Raw genomic sequence first — 20,284 nt, 5'->3', positions numbered from 1 at the left:
TACAACATACTGTATACTACATACTATATACTATTAGTTCATTTAAGTATTAGTACTAGCGCTAGCCCTGTCTACCGGAAGTTGATGCTGTTGCTATGCAACCTCTTGCTAGCTTGTTAGCATAACAAATTACTAGTTAGACATCTTGCTGTTTGTAATTTCAATCCGGAGTGCCAGAGTTTGCTCAGAGTGTGTTCTGGGAGTTCGTAAATTCAGAGCGTTTTCAGATTGTCAGTGAGGATGAAGCTTGGGATGCTGACTGGGCTGGCAGCCTAGCAAGGGTTAACACGCTTACGTGACTTACTGACGTTGGCCACAGAGAACGAGAGCATACAGTCCTTGTGAGCGGAGAAGGCCAGCATCGACATCACAATGTTATTTTCTTTGAAGCGTGCGAAGAAGGTGTTTAGCTTATCCGGGAGCGAGGCATCTGCGATGTGGCTGGCTGTGCCGTGATTGTCTGAAGTTCCTGCAACTTACATCATGTGTCTGAGCCATTGAATTGCAACTCCACTTTGTCCCTGTACTATTGTTTTGCCTTTTTGTTTGCTTTATGGAGGTCATAGCTGGTCCGGTTGTACGCGTCAATGTTCCCAGCAACCTTGCCATGGTTAAATGCGGTGGTTCGCGCTTTCAGTTTTGCGCGGATGCTGCTATCTATCCATGGTTTTTGGTTACAATTTACATAGTGAGAACAACATGCTCTATTTACATCCCGATGAACCCAGTCACTGAGTCAGTGCATACGTCAATACTGTTCTCAGATGCAACCCGGAACACTTCCTAGTCTGTGTGATCAAAAACAATCTTGAAGCATAGATTCCGACTGGTCAGACTAACGTTGAACAGTCCCTTATCACGGGTGTTTCCTGTTTAAGTTTCTGCTGTTAGGTGGGAAGAGCAGAATGGGGGTGTGATCTGATTTGCCGAAAGGAGGAAGAGGGAGGGACTTGAAGCTGTCCCAGAAGGGAGAGTAGCAATGATCAAGAGTTTGTGATGCACGTGCAGCACAAGAGATGAGTTGGTAGAATTTCAATAGCATTTTCCTCAGATGTAATTTATTAACCTCTACGGGATCGGTGTCACTATACTGGGACGGTTGTTGCTAACGTGCGCTAACGTTACTAGAATTACGTTGTAAGTAAAAGCCAACTTTCCAGGACATAGACATGTCTTATATGGGCAGAAAGCTTAAATCATTGTTAATCTAACTGAAGTGTCCAATTTACAGTATCTATTACAGTGAAAAAATACCATGCTATTGTTTGAGGAGAGTGCATAATAACAACAAAACTTTTATCATGGCAACTGGTTTGATGCATTCACCTCTGAAGGTAAATAATGTACTTACATTTGGTAATCTTGCTCTGATTTTTCATTCTGAGGGTCCCAGAGATAAAATGTAGCATAGTTTTGTTTGATAAAATCAATTTTTATATTCAAATGTAGGAACTGGGTTCTACAGTTTGAACCCCTGCTGTGTCATTTTACAGTCCCTGATGTCTCTCTGGAAGAAGATCCACACCCTGAGCTCATCTACTTTATTGGCCAGTGACTGAACGTTAGCGAGTAATATACTCAGAAGCGATGGATGGTATGCACATCACCTGAGTCTGACTAGGGCAACACTTATACTTCCTCTTCTCCTGCATTGGTGTTTTGGTGCAGCCCCCGGGATGAATAGAGATGCCTTGGGAAGTTCAAACAATGGATCCAGGTCAGGGAAGATGAATTTCGGCACAAATTTCTGGTGAGTATCAGCCGATCTAATGTCCAAAAGTAATTTTCGGCTGTAGGTAATGATACAAGAAACGTTCTGAGTAAATAATTAAATATATAAATCACACAAAGAAATGACTGCAAAGGTTGGCTAGGAGCTAGAAACAGGGTTACCGTGTCTGTCAGCGCCATCTTGTTCAAACATTAATATCCTGCATCCCTATTGGCCCCAGCCAGCAGCATACCACCCTGCATCCCACTGCTGTCTTTCTTTGCTGGACCACTGCTGGACCATTCCAACTGTTTGGATTACTGAAATATTGTTTCATTATCCAATCTTGGATGTCACAGTACTACAAAATCTCTCTCTGTGTGTGATTTTTAACTACAATTCCCCTTCTGCAGGAGAGAGAGGGCGCTGTACAGCGGACTCACTGTAACCTGATCCTTACAGGATCAGGTTACAGATCTTAACAGGAGAGTCATGACAGCAAGGAGAGTGAACGTGGATGGAAATGTGCTTGCTTGAAATGAGATGGTCCTTCTCCACTCCCACGACATTAGGTTAATGATGTTTACAGGGCTGGATACCAAAACAAATGACGTTTACAGGGGTGGATGCCAAAATAGATGACGTTTACAGGGGTGGATGCCAAAATAAACAACGTTTACAGGGCAGGATGCCAAAATAAATGACGTTTACAGGGGTGGATGCCAAAATAAATTACGTTTACAGGGGTGGATCCCAAAATAAATGTGTAAATTCATAAAAATAAAACAAATTAAGTTAGTTAAGACATTTTATAGATAAAACAATAAGTATCATATTGTTTTTAAACGTGTGCATGTTTTTTTCCTCTGAGAAAACAAAGCTGATTTAAAGGGGGTGTTGTCACAGAAAATTTTGTTTTGTTAAAGGGAGGACCAATACACAGCGGGAATGTGGATGCTCATCTTTTAATTACTTTAGAATAAAGCATACACGGGAAAAAACAAGAAACACGACAGTACAACAGTCTTGCAGGCTATACTAAACGCAGTGCAAAAACAACTATCCACAACCCCAAAGAAAAACACACACCTGTTTATAGGACTCCCAATCAGAGGCAACTAGAACCACCTGCCTCCAATTGAGAGTCCAACAACCAATCTACACATAACACAAACCTCTCTGCCACGTCCTGACCAAAACTAATACAATTGCTCCCTCTGACAGGTGTGGAATATTTCATAACTCTTCAGCTGTAGGGGGTGTGGAATACTTCACAACTCTCCAGCTGTAGGTTACACAGGATGCACATATTCTCCATGAAAATCAAATCAAATCAAATGTTATTGGTCACATACACATTTTCAGCAGATGTTATTGGTCACATACACATTTTCAGCAGATGTTATTGCAGGTGTAGCAAAATGCTTGTGTTCCTAGCTCCAACAGTGCAGTAATATCTAACAATTCACAGCAATACACACAAATCTAAAGTAAAATAGTAGAATAAAAAAATATATAAATATTAGGATGAGCAATGTAGGAGTGGCATTGACTAAAATATAGTAGAATAGAAAACAGTAGATACATGTGAAATGGGTAAAGCAGAATGTAAACATTATTAAAGTGACTAGTGTTCCATTATTAAAGTGTCCAGTGATCCAAGTCTATGTATATAGGGCAGCAGCCTCTAAGGTGCAGGGTTGAGTAACCGGGTGGTAGCCGGCTAGTGATGGCTATTTAACAATCTGATGGCCTGGAGATAGAAGCTTTTTTTCAGTCTCTCGGTCCCAGCTTTGATGCACCTGTACTGACCTCGCCTTCTGGATGATAACGGGGTGAACAGGCAGTGGCTCGGGTGGTTGATGTCCTTGATGATCTTTTTGGCCTTCCGGTGACATCGGGTGTTGTAGATGTCCTGGAGGGCAGGCAGTGTGCCCCTGGTGATGCGTTGGGCAGACCGCACCACCCTCTGGAGAGTCATGCGGTTGTGGACGGTGCAGTTGCCGTACCAGGTGGTGATACAGCCCAACAGGATGCTCTCAATTGTGCATCTGTAAGAGTATGTGAGGGTTTTAGGGGCCAGGCCAAATTTCTTCAGCCTCCTCGGGTTGAAGAGGCACTGTTGCGCCTTCTTCACCACACTGTTTGTGTGGGTGGACCATTTCAGATCGTCAGTGATGTGTACACCGAGGAACTTGAAGCTTTCCACCTTCTCCACTGCGGTCCTGTCGATGTGGATAGGGGGGTGCTCCCTCTGCTGTTTCCTGAAATCCACGATCAGCTCCTTCGTTTTGTTGACGTTGAGTGAGAGGTTATTTTCCAGGCACCACACTCCGAGGGCCCTCACCTCCTCCCTGTAGGCTGTCTCGTTGTTGTTGGTAATCAGGCCTACTACTGTTGTGTCGTCTGCCAACTTGATGATTGAGTTGGAGGCGTGCATGGCCACACAGTCATGGGTGAACAGGGAGTACAGGAGGGGGCTGAATACGCACCCTTGTGGGGCCCCGGTGTTGAGGATCAGTGTAGTGGAGGTGTTGTTTCCCACCTTCACCACCTGGGGGCGGCCCATCAGGAAGTCCAGGCCCCAGTTGCACAGGGCGGGGTTGAGACCCAGGGCCCCGAGCTTGATGAAGAGCTTGGAGGGTATTATGGTGTTGTATGCTGAGCTATAGTCAATGAACAGCATTCTTACATGCTGACCAGACTTCACGCGCGCATGTCAATTTTGTCCCCTCACACCAGATGCGATGCGACGTGGCTGGTTTTCCCTTTATAATCCTTGATTGTCTGTAGACCCTGCCACATACGTCTTGTGTCTGAGCCGTTGAATTGCGACTCCACTTTGTCTCTATACTGATATTTTGCCTGTTTGAATGACTTACAGAGGGAATAACTACACTGTTTGTATTCAACAATATTCCCAGTCACCTTGCCATGGTTAAATGCGGTGGTTCGCGCTTTTAGAAAAGTGGCTATCGAGAGGGGAGGACAGTCTTCCATTTGTCTACTAACGAATCGACACACTACTCGACCACTTATCGGTTTCCGGCACAAAGGAGAGACGATGGAGGATGGTCTTTTTCACAAACGAGAAAACCCCAATGTGGACTGTTGAGATGGAGACAGGTAATGAAATATGAAACAACAGTACCACCTGCTGGTTCTTAGTGATGATGCAGTGCCTGCAGTTCATCAGCTCACCAGCGATGGCAGCAGAGCGACTGGTGGGAGACAAGTTCAGAACATGTTGAGGGATGTCTTGATTTTACTGCGTGTGTGTGTGTGTGTTTGTGTGTGTGTGCGTGCATGTGTGTGCTTGGCTGAAGGGCTAGAGAGCATACCCTGGTTGATTGATTAATTCCCTTCAGAAACACTGGTTTAACAGTAGTGTACACAGATCTGGATAGTTTGTAGTTAGATACTAGACACACACACACACACACACACACACACACACACACACACACACACACACACACACACACACACACACACACACACACACACACACACACACACACACACACACACACACACACACACACACACACACTGCTGGTCAGTAAAGATGAGTTACAGTTCACAAACGATTCGCTATTTTTGAAGAAGTCTTTTTACTGACTCGAGAGTCATGATTCATTTTTCTGAGTGACTCGTTCATTTTAATAGTTTGTTTGACCTGCTAGTGCTGGCCGCAATGAGTCCTACAGCAGGATTAATACACGCTCCTTGGCTCAGCGGATCCAGAGATGTCCTCCGACCACCAACTCTCTGTCAGATGCACGCAGGGAAATAGATCATGAGCATAGACAAGAAAAACACATGTTTAGAACTAATCATTGATCACGTGGTGCAAGAATGAATGCAATGAATTCAATATTGAATGTTATGATGGACACAGTTTTGTGGAACCAAGACATACACAGCCTCTGCTCAACAAACTCCAACTCCAGAACAAATTGTTTGGGGGGCTGCAGTTCGTGAATGACTTTGTGTCTTATCACCCTCACGGCAGTCAAGCAATGCATTCTGTCAAGAGTCGTTCACATTCTAGTCCGGGTGCGACCACAACTAGAACTCAATTCAAATGCATCTAGAAAGAATCTTATTTGGATGCCTAGCAATCAACAAATTGAACCTCCCATCACTAGTCAGTAAGTGAAGACTGAACTTCCCATCACTAGTCAGTAAGTGAAGACTCGATCTTCCCATCACTAGTCAGTAAGTGAAGACTGAACTTCCAATCACTAGTCAGTAAGTGAAGACCCGATCTTCCCATCACTTGTCAGTAAGTGAAGACTGAACTTCCCATCACTAGTTAGTAAGTGAAGACTGAACTTCCCATCACTAGTCAGTAAGTTAGTGAAGTCAGAGAGGAAGAGGTGAAGCGAGAGGGATAACTGGGCCCAAAATCTGTCTTCTCCAGTAGGTGGTGTTTTTTTTTGCTCGACAAGCGAGGAGTTTTTTTTATGGAGGAACTTGGTTAACAGAAATGTGTATGGCTTATTTGCTACGTATGGTGTATTTGATCAAATATAAGTTTCATAATGCTTAGGTTGTTTCGAGTGTATTGATACGTAGGACACGTGACATCCTGGCAACTTTGAGAAAAAAACACTTTAGATTGGAGTTGTGCCACGCATATCTGCCCTCTCATTGGCTAGAGTGGCCCCACCTAATCTTGCCTCCTCCCATTTATTTTATTTGTTAGAGTGGCTACTTGAGTATCTGGTCAATACAATGGATCTGCTGAAGTTATGTCTACTTCCTGTTGTCAGAGTGATGAGTTGGTCATGAACAAACCAAAAGAGACAGTTCTGGGTTTTTTTTTAATGGCATTCTTGTGTTGAAGGCACCCCAGACACTGTCTGTTTAGAAGAGGGAAATTGAAACTATTATTGTTATGTTTGATGTGTTATTATTGGTCTGAATAATAAGAAAAGTCAGTGCCCCGTGGAAAGTACAGAAACTGTACTAAAGTAGTAGAATGTAGAGTGATTGGAAACACCCACCAGATGAACATGATAATTTATGACATCATTCAGCTTGACTCATAGCTGGGATCGTCAAACCTCTGGCCAGACACCAACCAGCAAACACACCCCAACCAGCACGGACGGAAACAGGCGGCCATTTTGGATTTTTTTTTAAGTTACATTTTCACCAGTGGAACCAAAGATTTTTATAAATAACCCAAGATAGACCACAGCCTGTTGTTTCCAACGGCAGCAAATGAATCATAGTGGGCAGGACAAGCACGAGCTAGCGAGAGCCTATTGGCGCGTTCTACCATGTATTTGCATATTTCCGTTAGGGAACGCCTACTCCATGAAGCGTTCGTGTCCAATAATTCAATTCGCCCTTGTACTCCTTCTAAACAACTCATTTTTTAATAAACTTTGGCAAAGAATAAAGTCTAGAAAACTTTGTCCACAACATATTTTAGTTTTAGAAACAGAAAAGGCTATTAAAATGAGCAGAATATCGGCCAAAATCCATCTCGCCCCATTTTCTCCAACTGCCGGGCACTAGGCTTCCATTGGGCTTCCTTTCACCACCATATTTGGTAGAGGGGAAACACCAACCGGATGCTTCACATTTATACATCCGGGTAAATATCTGTTTCGTTGTTCTATCTGTAGTGGAACGGAGAGTCCGAGCCTGGGATTGTTCCGGAATGGTCATGCAGAAAAACATTTGCCCTTTCTACAAGTCAACCTAAATTACGCCTTTTTACTCCATGACAATCTGACCAATCGGGTTCAGCTGTATATTTGAAAAGCAGTGATTTGAGCAAATCACCGAGCGAGATTTTGACAGAAGGGGCGGGAAACAGGCGGGTTAGGGTGTCGCGGTGGTGCCTGCATTTGAAGGCGACGTCACGGCTGTCGTTTATTTCGGGGTCTAATCATCGACAAAACAAATAATTGTAACAAGATCGTTAATTGACACACTTTTAACCTCCGAAAATTTATACTTCTTCTCGATCGCAAGTCCTGAGGCGGTTGTAATGACGGGGAATTCCAATAATTTTAATGAGCTCGCTGGTAGTTTGAAGAAAGAGTAAGTCGGGGAGGGGAGCCATTTTGTCCCGACAGTGCGAGAGAAAGAAAGAGTGGAAAAGGGGAATCACACGGGATACAATTTTTGTGGGGTGGTTTTTAATTCAAATGCTGTAAGAGAACCCGTTTTGTTACTCTTCGGTTACTGTTGCGACACACTACCCCTGGTGGTATATAGCTAACTAGCCAACTAGATATCAACATAACTCAAATATTACACACCGTTCCTCTGCTTGTAACTCAGGCTGGCTCTAGACCTGCGGTAGATAGTTTCTGCTCTGTCCTGCGAACACAACTTGTCTATCGATGGCGAAGAAGACCTACGACCTGCTCTTCAAACTCCTGCTGATCGGGGACTCGGGCGTGGGGAAGACCTGCGTGCTGTTCCGATTCTCAGACGATGCCTTCAACACCACCTTCATCTCCACCATAGGTGAGCGGCCAACTGCAGGGTTCTGGTCTGGGTCTCTTGGGCGGGGGTGTCAACACTACTGGGGCACAGCTGTGTGGATTCTGCGGTGTCAAATTCTCGCTAACAAATCATCACCATTAACTAGCTAACGTAGTTATTTAAACTGTCATGATAACTGACGTTCGCTGAATAGCTAGCTTGTTAGCTAGCAGCTAACAAAAAGGCCCACTCCGCAAGTTTGCTGAACTCTCCAAACTAGCTAGTTAGTGTACTAAATGGTTCGTTTAACCTTTAAAATGACATGTCAGTCACAGACCAACCAGGTTGTTCTGGTACATTATGCCGGTCGTATTTCTAAAGTTTCACTTATTTGTTAGCTAACATTAGCTAGCTAACTAGCTGGTTGGGTAACATACATATACAATGTGTAGACTTAACTAACGTTAACGTTACCTAGCTATCTGGTGGCCCTCAAGTGCCAACTAACTAGTCTAGCTTCAGAGAAACCACGTAGTATAACCGGTTATGTATTTCGAAATGCTGGCTTGCCAGGCCAACCGACTGTGCTAGCCTTCCAGTTAGCTAGCTAGCACGTAGAATGGGCCGTTAACTGGCTAATGATATCAATTCGTACACTATATACACATTTTTAGTCATAGTTGTCCGGCAAGGGGCTTTGTTAGCTAGCTTTCACTGATCTCTGTATGTGTTGGTCTGCGAGGAAGATTATAAAAACATCTGCTAAATTACTCTTCTGAAATCATAAACAATTCATGATGATGGCGTCACTCTGTATTTTGCTGCCGCGTTCAAACAACTGGGAACTCGGGGGGGGGGAAACGAGCTCTGACTGGGAAAAATAGTTTTCAAAGGTCAACCAACTCGAAATCTCAAATCGAACTCAGGCCTCTTGCTAGAGCTCTGACCTGAAGATCACTGATATCATGATTTGACCTAATATTTTCAGAGTTTCCAGTTGTCTTGAAAGCACCATAAAACTCATGTTAGACGACCCTTTGCGTGGCCGTATCTGTGTGATGCTGGATTCAGTGCTCTCATCTGCATTAAAACCAAATATCGATTTAGGTTGGATGTGATGGCAGCGATGAGAGCATTGAATACAGCTTCACACACACATGAGCTGGCAAATGGTTTCATGGTGCTTTCAAGACAACTGGTAACCTGTCAGTGATCTTCAGGTCGGAAGATGATGGCAAAGTTCCCAACTTCGAATTCCGAGTTGGATGACCATTCAAAACATTTTTTCCCTGTCGGAGCTCGTTTTTTTTTCTTGAGTTTCCAGTTGGAGGCTGGGTCTAGATGGCTGTCTACACTTGAAACTTACATGCAACTTTTGCTATCAGAATATGATGAGCGCGTTGAAAAGACCGGTCTAGCTGCACTGACCACTTCAGGAGGTGGTCGGGGGCGTATTGTGAGGATTCCTCCTCAGCCTGGAGGCACAGGCTACTGAAAGCACATTACAGGGGGCGACATCATCACTCTCCAGGAAACGTGTTTTGGGAGCAAGGAACTTTTTTTCTTTTTTAACATTGGAGGAAATGCTTTCCTAGCGTGGTGAGGAATGTGTTTGCTGGCCTCATAAATGCTAGCTTATTTACACTGTACAAAAATATAACTGCAACCATTTCAAAGATTTTACTACAAACTACAGTCACCACCAGACTATACCAGACCCAAGACAGGCTGCAGTCACAACCAGACTGTACCAGACCCACGACAGGCTGCAGTCACAACCAGACTGTACCAGACCCACGACAGGCTGCAGTCACAACCAGACTGTACCAGACCCAAGACAGGCTGCAGTCACAACCAGACTGTACCAGACCCAAGACAGACTACAATCACCACCAGACTATACCAGACCCAAGACAGGCTGCAGTCACCACCAGACTGTTCCAGACCCAAGACAGGCTACAGTCACCACCAGACTGTACCAAACCCAATACAGACTACAGCTGGTTAGAAGTCAGTGTGACTGTCACTGTCTAACTGTCACTGTCTGACTGTCACTGTCACTGTCTGTCTGTGTGACTGTCTGTCTGTGTGACTGTCTGTCTGTGTGACTGTGTCTGTCTGTCTGTGTGACTGTGTCTGTCTGTCTGTGTGTGCGTCACTGTATGTGTCACACATGCAGACCCATCCATAACTATAGTGTAGAGGCCTGTCCTCTGTCCCATAATAGATGCAGACCCATCCATAACTATAGTGTAGAGGCCTGTCCTCTGTCCCATAATAGATGGAGACCCATCCATAACTATAGTGTAGAAGCCTGTCCTCTGTCCCGTAATAGATGGAGACCCATCCATAACTATAGTGTAGAGGCCTGTCCTCTGTCCCATAATAGATGGAGACCCATCCATAACTATAGTGTAGAGGCCTGTCCTCTGTCCCGTAATGGATGGAGACCCATCTGTACAAAAGCCCACCATTCCATCCCATGGAATCTGTTTTTCATCAATATAGCCACGCAACACAGAACATCCCATATGCCATTTCATGCTCTGGAGTCATGAGAAAGAACAATATGTCCTCATGAACAGCATCCCCCAACAGGTATATCCAACAGAAGTCAATGCATCGGCATCTCGGTCCTCACAGCTAACGTCCATTTGGTGAGCATCATCTGGAGAGTTGAGTCATTCATCAGAGTATAACTTCTTAGTTTAACGGTGTTATCTGACAGGCATTGATGTGAGTTTCTGTGCCTCTGTCTCCCCACACATTTTCACCATATTAATTGCGGCCGGTAATATTAAAGTCCCTGCAATAGTGTGTGGTTTTGTAGTGTAGCTAGTCATTCACCATGGGAATGATTCAATAGTGTGTAGTTTCATAGTGTAGCTAGTCATTCACCATGGGAATGATTCAATAGTGTGTAGTTTCATAGTGTAGCTAGTCATTCACCATGGGAATGATTCAATAGTGTGTAGTTTCATAGTGTAGCTAGTCATTCACCATGGGAATGATTCAATAGTGTGTAGTTTCATAGTGTAGCTAGTCATTCACCATGGGAATGATTCAATAGTGTGTAGTTTCATAGTGTAGCTAGTCATTCACCATGGGAATGATTCAATAGTGTGTGGTTTCATAGTGTAGTGGGCCTAGTCATTCACCATGGGAATGATTCAATAGTGTGTAGTTTCATAGTGTAGCTAGTCATTCACCATGGGAATGATTCAATAGTGTGTAGTTTCATAGTGTAGCTAGTCATTCACCATGGGAATGATTCAATAGTGTGTGGTTTCATAGTGTAGTGGGCCTAGTCATTCACCATGGGAATGATTCAATAGTGTGTAGTTTCATAGTGTAGCTAGTCATTCACCATGGGAATGATTCAATAGTGTGTAGTTTCATAGTGTAGCTAGTCATTCACCATGGGAATGATTCAATAGTGTGTGGTTTCATAGTGTAGTGGGCCTAGTCATTCACCATGGGAATGATTCAATAGTGTGTAGTTTCATAGTGTAGCTAGTCATTCACCATGGGAATGATTCAATAGTGTGTAGTTTCATAGTGTAGCTAGTCATTCACCATGGGAATGATTCAATAGTGTGTAGTTTCATAGTGTAGCTAGTCATTCACCATGGGAATGATTCAATAGTGTGTGGTTTCATAGTGTAGTGGGCCTAGTCATTCACCATGGGAATGATTCAAGTACAACGTTCAAATTCTGCCTTTTCCCATGATCCCATTAGGATGCTCTCTCGTTGACTTGTATCTCTTAGATTGGAATGATTCATTTAGATGAACGTTAACCACATTACAATGATTAATGTTAACCACATTACATTGATTTTGACATACAAAGATGATATTAGAATATATATAATATTTTTTTCTTCCGGATTTTGGAAATTCTCCCGTGACCCTATTTTCATATCAGGCGATCCCTAGTTTGGAAACCCCTGCTATTTTGGTTACTATTCAAATGGTAAACCAAACTACAACAATTCACCCAAAATGTATTTTGTTTAGAAGTAATAACTAGTGATTCCAGGCTATTGTGACATGGTAGAACCAACTCTATGTAGCCTGCTCGTCTCCATTACCAAAACATGATCTATTTTTAGCTGATATTGGAGTGAATACACACTGTATTAAACAGGGATAATGTTGTAGGTTACACCAGCAAGTAGAACAATAGGGCATATGTTTTTATTATACATCTGATTATTTGACTTGAAGATGAGGTAAGCTAAAACAGCTAGCTTGCTATGTTTGTAGCCACGCTATAGCCAGGCTGCCAGCTAGCTAAATGACATAAGAAAAAACGTTGCTTTCACCCCCTTGTTAATGGTAGTGGGACTAGTGAGGATATCATGGCTCCAAATCCCTGTCCACCCACACAGAGCAACAGAGTGGAGCTTGCAGTAACCTTTACTGGCCACAGAGTTGGGCAGTGTGTACGTCAGTATAGCCCAATAGGTGTGTGTGTGCAGTGTAATAGGAGTGTTCCCCCCTCTCTGACGCAGCAGTCATACCTTCAGAGTCATGCAGCTACTTCTCAAAATACACCACCACCGGAAACCCCCTATCCTCTCTCTCTCGCCCTCTCTCTCTCTCTCTCTCGCCCTCTCTCTCTCTCTCTCTCGCCCTCTCTCTCTCTCTCGCCCTCTCTCTCTCTCTCGCCCTCTCTCTCTCTCGCCCTCTCTCTCTCTCTCGCCCTCTCTCTCTCTCTCGCCCTCTCTCTCTCTCGCCCTCTCTCTCTCTCTCGCCCTCTCTCTCTCTCTCGCCCTCTCTCTCTCTCTCGCCCTCTCTCTCTCTCTCTCTCTCTCTCTCTCTCTCTCTCTCTCTCTCTCGCCCTCTCTCTCTCTCTCTCTCGCCCTCTCTCTCTCTCTCTCTCGCCCTCTCTCTCTCTCTCTCTCGCCCTCTCTCTCTCTCTCGCCCTCTCTCTCTCTCTCTCTCGCCCTCTCTCTCTCTCTCTCGCTCTCTCTCTCTCTCTCTCGCCCTCTCTCTCTCTCGCCCTCTCTCTCTCTCTCGCCCTCTCTCTCTCTCTCGCCCTCTCTCTCTCTCTCGCCCTCTCTCTCTCTCTCGCCCTCTCTCTCTCTCTCGCCCTCTCTCTCTCTCTCGCCCTCTCTCTCTCTCTCGCCCTCTCTCTCTCTCGCCCTCTCTCTCTCTCGCCCTCTCTCTCTCGCCCTCTCTCTCTCTCGCCCTCTCTCTCTCTCGCCCTCTCTCTCTCTCGCCCTCTCTCTCTCGCCCTCTCTCTCTCTCTCTCTCTCGCCCGCTCTCTCTCTCTCTCTCGCTCTCTCTCTCTCTCTCGCCCTCTCTCTCTCTCTCTCTCGCCCTCTCTCTCTCTCTCTCTCGCCCTCTCTCTCTCTCTCTCTCGCCCTCTCTCTCTCTCTCTCTCGCCCTCTCTCTCTCTCTCTCTCGCTCTCTCTCTCGCCCTCTCTCTCTCTCTCTCTCGCCCTCTCTCTCTCTCTCTCTCGCCCTCTCTCTCTCTCTCTCGCCCTCTCTCTCTCTCTCTCTCGCCCTCTCTCTCTCTCTCTCTCGCTCTCTCTCTCTCTCTCTCTCTCGCCCTCTCTCTCTCTCTCTCGCCCTCTCTCTCTCTCTCTCTCTCGCCCTCTCTCTCTCTCTCTCTCGCCTCTCTCTCTCTCTCTCTCTCGCCCTCTCTCTCTCGCTCTCTCTCTCTCTCTCTCTCTCGCCCTCTCTCTCGCTCTCTCTCTCTCTCTCTCTCTCTCTCTCTCTCTCTCTCGCCCTCTCTCTCTCTCTCTCTCTCTCTCTCTCTCTCTCTCTCTCGCCCTCTCTCTCTCTCTCTCTCGCCCTCTCTCTCTCTCTCTCGCCCTCTCTCTCTCTCTCGCCCTCTCTCTCTCTCTCGCCCTCTCTCTCTCTCGCCCTCTCTCTCTCTCTCTCTCTCGCCCTCTCTCTCTCTCTCTCTCGCCCTCTCTCTCTCTCTCTCTCGCCCTCTCTCTCTCTCTCTCGTGTGCCCTCTCTCTCTCTCTCTCTCGCCTCGTCTCTCTCTCTCTCGTCTCGCCCTCTCTCTCGTCTGCCCTCTCTCGCGCCTGCCTCTCTCTCGCCTCGCCTCTCTCTCTCTCTCGCCGTCTCTCTCTCTCTCGCGCTCTCTCTCTCCCTCTCGCCGCTCTCTCTCTCTCTCGCCCGCTCTCTCTCTCTCTCGCTCGCCTCTCTCTCTCTCTCGCTCGTCTCCTCTCTCTCTCGTCTGCCCTCGCCCTCTCTCTCTCTCGCTCGTCTGCCTCTCTCTCTCTCGTGCGCCCTCTCTCTCTCTCGCTCGGTGCCCTCTCTCTCTCTCTCTCGTGTGCCCTCTCTCTCTCTCTCGTGTGCCCTCTCTCGCTCTCTCGTGCGCCCTCTCTCTCTCTCTCTCGTGTGCCCTCTCTCTCTCTCTCTCGTGTGCCCTCTCTCTCTCTCTCGCCCTCGTGTGCCCTCTCTCGCCCTCTCTCTCTCGTGTCGCCCTCCTCTCTCTCTCTCGTGTGCCCTCTCTCTCTCTCTCGTGTGCCCTCTCTCTCTCTCTCGCCGTGCTCTCTCTCTCGCCCTCTCTCTCGTGTCGCCCTCTCTCTCTCTCGCCCGTGTGCCCTCTCTCGCCCTCTCTCTCGTGTCGCCCTCTCTCTCTCTCGCCCTCGTGTGCCCTCTCGCCCTCTCTCTCTCGTGCGCCCTCTCTCTCTCTCGCGCGCCTCTCTCTCTCGCCCTCTCTCGCTGTCGCCCTCTCTCTCTCTCGCCGTGTGCCCTCTCTCGCCCTCTCTCTCGTGTCGCCCTCTCTCTCTCGCCCTCTCTCTCGCTCGCTCGCCCTCTCTCTCTCTCTCTCGCGCTGTGCCTCTCTCTCGTCTCGCCCTCTCTCTCGCTCTCGCCCTCTCTCTCTCGCTCTCGCCCTCTCTCTCTCGCTCTCGCCCTCTCTCTCTCGCTCTCGCCCTCTCTCTCTCGCTCTCGCCCTCTCTCTCTCTCTCTCGCCGTCTCTCTCTCTCTCGCTCGCCCTCTCTCTCTCTCGCCGTCTCTCGCCCTCTCGCCGTCTCGCCCTCTCTCGCCGTCTCGCCCTCTCTCGCCGTCTCTCTCTCTCGCCCTCGCTCGCCCTCTCTCTCTCTCGCCGTCTCTCTCTCTCGCCCTCTCGCTCGTCTCGCCCTCTCTCTCTCTCGCCGTCTCTCTCTCTCGCCCTCTCTCGCTCGTCTCTCGCCCTCTCTCTCTCTCGCCGTCTCTCTCTCGCCCTCTCTCGCTCGTCTCTCTCGCCCTCTCTCTCGCTCGCCTCTCTCTCTCTCTCGCCGTCTCTCTCTCGCCCTCTCGCTCGTCTCGCCCTCTCTCTCGCTCGCCTCTCTCTCTCTCTCGCCGTCTCTCTCTCTCTCGCGCCGTCTCTCTCTCTCTCGCCGTCTCTCGCCGTCTCTCGCCGTCTCTCTCTCTCGCCCGCTCTCTCTCTCTCTCGCCGTCTCTCTCTCTCTCTCTCGCCGTCTCTCTCTCTCGCTCGCCCTCTCTCTCTCTCTCTCGCCCTCTCTCTCTCGCCCTCGCCCTCTCTCTCTCTCTCTCGCCCTCTCTCTCTCTCTCTCGCTCGCTCTCTCTCTCTCTCTCGCCCTCTCTCTCTCTCTCTCGCCCTCTCTCTCTCTCTCTCGCCCTCTCTCTCTCTCTCTCTCGCCCTCTCTCTCTCTCTCTCGCCCTCTCTCTCTCTCTCTCTCGCCCTCTCTCTCTCTCTCTCTCTCTCTCTCTCTCTCGCCCTCTCTCTCTCTCTCGCCCTCTCTCTCTCTCGCCCTCTCTCTCTCTCGCCCTCTCTCTCTCTCTCTCTCTCTCTCTCTCGCCCTCTCTCTCTCTCTCTCGCCCTCTCTCTCTCTCTCGCCCTCTCTCTCTCTCTCGCCCTCTCTCTCTCTCTCTCTCGCCCTCTCTCTCTCTCTCTCTCTCTCTCTCTCTCTCTCTCTCTCTCGCCCTCTCTCTCTCGCCCTCTCTCTCTCGCCCTCTCTCTCTCTCTCGCCCTCTCTCTCTCTCTCGCCCTCTCTCTCTCTCTCGCCCTCTCTCTCTCTCGCCCTCTCTCTCTCTCTCGCCCTCTCTCTCTCTCGCCCTCTCTCTCTCTCTCGCCCTCTCTCGCTCTCTCGCTCGCCCTCTCTCTAGCATCCTCCTGTCTTTCTTCTGGCTCCCAAGTTGGTCAGCGGTCTAAGGCACTGCATCTCAGTGCTAGAGGTGTCACTACAGACCATGGTTCGATTCCAGACTGTATCACATCCGGCCGTAATTGGGAGCCCCATATGGCGGCCCACAATTGGCCCGGCGTCGTTAGGGTTTGGCCGGTGTAGGCCGTCATTGTAAATGAAAATGTGTTCTTAACCAACTTGCCTAGTTAAATAAAAATAAACGCACCTTTCCTCTGCCTCCTTAGTTTGAACCTGACCATTTCTCTCTCTCCTCTCCTGAACCAGAAGCAGTTTGAACCTGACCATTTCTCTCTCTCCTCTCCTTAACCAGAAGCAGTTTGAACCTAGAATCTGTTTTCAGTCAGTAACTCTCCCGTCATAGTACTTATCTAGCAGTCAGTTTCAGCGGAGTTCTTCATCAGAACGATTGGATTGATAGTGAAAGTTAAGGAGTATCTCTCTGTGTGTCTGTGCGTCAGGGCATCCGTTAGCTGGTTTTGACTGGTAGAAAATTATTGAAAAGCCGATTTAATAAAATTGCCACTGGCTAATTGTCTGGGAGAAGGGAAAAAAATCCCATTGCAAAATAATGCTTTTTAGCCTATTCATTGATGGAAACACCAGTTGGTGAAATATTTATGTCTATAGGTTAATTTGCATAAATTAGTGGAATGAAATTTAGATAGCACAGTTAGCCAATATGCGGGACAATCTGCATTGTGTCCCGCCACCCGCCAACCCCTCTTTTACGCTACTGCTACTCTCTGTTCATCATATATGCATAGTCACTTTAACCATATCTACATGTACATACTACCTCAATCAGCCTGACTAACCGGTGCCTGTATATAGCCTCGCTACTGTATATAGCCTGTCTTTTTACTGTTTTATTTCTTAACTACCTATTGTTCACCTAATACCTTTTTTGCACTATTGGTTAGAGCCTGTAAGTAAGCATTTCACTGTAAGGTCTACACCTGTTGTATTCAGAGCACGTGACAAACTTTGATTTGATTAGTCGTTATGTAGCCTATATCACACAGTATACAGATAGACTGTCTCTGCTGCTGCACCTCCTCACACAGCCCCTGTGGCTGCACCTCCTCACACAGCCCCTGTGGCTGCTACTCCTCACACAGGAGTGAAACATGCTTTTAGAAGCCCAATCATTGCACAACATTTCTAAATGCAGTCATGTGTTAACAGTCTTGATGGCCACGATTAAAAAGAGCTCGTATTTTTGTACTTTTCAGCTGGTAATTGAAGTGTGTTTCACATTCACCATTCATGTGCATATAGGCAACAGTAGGCAGGCTTTAGCATGTCACACAACTTTGCAATGAGCTGGAGGCAGTATGCATTTTGAAAACATACTTAATTGTTTGAAACCTGAAAGTTTTACTTCATATTATGAGGCATGTCTTAAGTTGCTTCAAAGTATCAAATCATTTATGTTAGGCTAAAGGCTTCAATTGAAACCAGTATGGTTTCGCTCATGTTTCATTGGTTTTCAAATCAACTTTCTGTCATTGTCCAGTAACCGAACTTTAAACTTAGTCATATTAGCATTAGCAAGCCATGTTAGTTGATGATAATCCTAGTCATATTAGCATCCCATTCTAGTTGATGATAATCCTAGTCATATTAGCATTAGCAAGCCATGCTAGTTGTTGATAATCCTAGTCATATTAGCAAGCCATGCCAGTTGTTGCATCTTTAGATCTCACTTATTTCTACATTTCTAACATTTTCTTCTGTCGCATGATACCACTCAAGTGCAGTGTGCTTTCGACAAGTGTTTTCCCGCTAATTGCATTATGGAAGTAACGGTCACGCGCAGCTTACTGCCTTGTACTCGTTGCTGCACTCATGTGAATAAATAATAGGTGATCAACGTTTTAAGCTAAACATTCTGCTCTATTGCATTAGACTCATTGCTTTTTAAAGTTGTTTGTTTTATGTAGCCAAGGCCAATTGGTTGTATGAATTCGGGATCTGTCGTCCCAGATTCTGTTTGGAATAGGCTATTTCTTTCTCGCACAGAACGACAAGCTGACCAGTAGAATAGGTAAACTTTTCTACTATGGGGCATAGTACAGGGCTCGACATTAACGCGTGTCCTCTAATCCTGGACAAGTAAAAAAATACAAAATAATAATAATCTGACAAGGTTGTTTTAAGTTGTCCACGACCCCTCTCACCACAACCCCTCTCTATAGATGTCCCGGTGTCTGTATTTACTGTTGAGACAGTTTTGCTAGCACAGACTGGAATATGTTCTTGGATTCTTCCGATGGCATTGAGAAGTACACCCCATCAGTCACTGGCTTCATCAGTAAGTGCATCGATGATGTCGTCCCCACAGTGACTACGTACATAGCAGAAGTCATGGATTACAGACAACATAAGAAATCCTGCTATGCCCTCAGACGAACCATCAAACAGGCAAAGTGTCAATACAGGACTAAGATTGACTCGTACTACACCGGCTCCGATGCTTGTCAGATGTGGCAGGGCTTGCAAACCATTACAGACTACAAAGGGAAGCACAGCCAAGAGCTGCCGACCAGATGCGCTAAACTACTAATATGCTCGCTTCGAGGCAAATAACACTGAAACATGCATGAGAGCACCAGCTGATCCGGACGACTGTGTGATCACGCTCTCCGCAGCCGATGTAAGCCCTTTAAACAGGTCAACATTCCCAAGGCCGCAGGGCCAGATGGATTACCAGGACGTGTACTGTGAGCATGTGCTGACCAACTGGCAAGTGTCTTGACTGACATTTTCAACCTCTCCCTGTCCCACCCGTGGTGCACTCCATCAACAGCAGGTGCATTTCAAGAGCGGCAAATTTGAATCCAAATAAATGTCAAAATTCAAATTTTTCAAACATACAACTATTTTACACCCTTTGAAAGATAAACATCTCCTTAATCTAACCACGTTTTACGATTTCAAAAAGGTTTTACAGCGAAAGCATAAATTTAGAGTATGTTAGGACAGTACATTTACAAGAGTTGTGTGTAATGTTGTGCCAATTCAAAGACAGGCGTCACCAAAACCATAAAATCAGCTAAAATTATGCACTAACCTTTTACAATCTCCAACAGATGACACTCCTAGGACATTGTGTTAGACAATGCATGCATTTTTAGTTCTATCAAGTTCATATTTATATCCAAAAACAGCGTTTTACTGTGGCGTTGATGTTCAGGAAATCGTTTCCCTCCAATAACCGGCATTCAAGTCAGCACCACAAATTAAATAATTAAAATTAGAAAACATTGGTAAAATATTATATTGTCATTTAAAGAATTATAGATTTACATCTCTTGAACGCAATCAACTTGCCAGATTTAAAAATAACCTTACTGGGAAATCACACTTTGCAATAATCTGAGCACTGCGCCCAGAAAAATACGCGTTGCGATACAGACTAGCCGCCATGTTGGGGAGATCTAAAATCGAAAATACTATGTAAATAATCCATTACCTTTGATTCTCTTCATCAGATGTCACTTCCAGGTATCACAGGTCCATAACGAATGTAGTTTTGTTCAAAAAAGCTCATCATTTATGTCCAAAAATCTCCGTCTTGTTAGCACATGATCTAAGCCCGCCGGACTTCACTTCATGAACGAGGGGAAAAAATATATTTACGTTCGTTCAAACATGTCAAACGTTGTATAGCATAAATCATTAGGGCCTTTTTTAACCAGAACATGAATAATATTCAAGGTGGACGAATGCATTCTCTTTTATAACGTATTGGAACGAGGGTACCCAACATGAACTCGCGCGCCAGGTGTCTAATGGGCCATCATCGTTCCATGGCTCTTGTTCGGTCAGATCTCCCTCCAGAAAACTCAAAACACTTTGTAAAGGCTGGTGACATCTAGTGGAAGCAATAGGAAGTGCCAAAATATTCCTCAGCCCCTGTGTTTTTCAATGGGATAGGTTTAAAGGTAATACAACACATCAGGTATCCACTTCCTGTCAGAAAATGTCTCAGGGTTTT

General features: G+C 46.2%; 1 protein-coding gene across 1 annotated transcript in view; it reads left to right on the top strand.

Annotated features, from left to right (window-relative positions):
* The first annotated feature begins 7,577 nt into the window (after positions 1-7,577).
* The window catches only part of LOC106591101 (ras-related protein Rab-10), a 37,354-nt gene continuing 24,647 nt past the window's right edge, over positions 7,578-20,284 (top strand). The window contains exon 1 of the mRNA XM_045695471.2: positions 7,578-8,206. Coding sequence (XP_045551427.1) covers positions 8,080-8,206 — 127 coding nt within the window. The 5' untranslated portion in view covers positions 7,578-8,079. The remainder of the gene's footprint in view (positions 8,207-20,284) is intronic.

This window comes from Salmo salar, chromosome 15 (genome assembly GCF_965601325.2).
Source record: "Salmo salar chromosome 15, fSalSal1, whole genome shotgun sequence".
Classification (NCBI taxonomy): Eukaryota; Metazoa; Chordata; class Actinopteri; order Salmoniformes; family Salmonidae; genus Salmo; species Salmo salar.
This window is presented reverse-complemented; position numbering and strand designations above follow the sequence as displayed.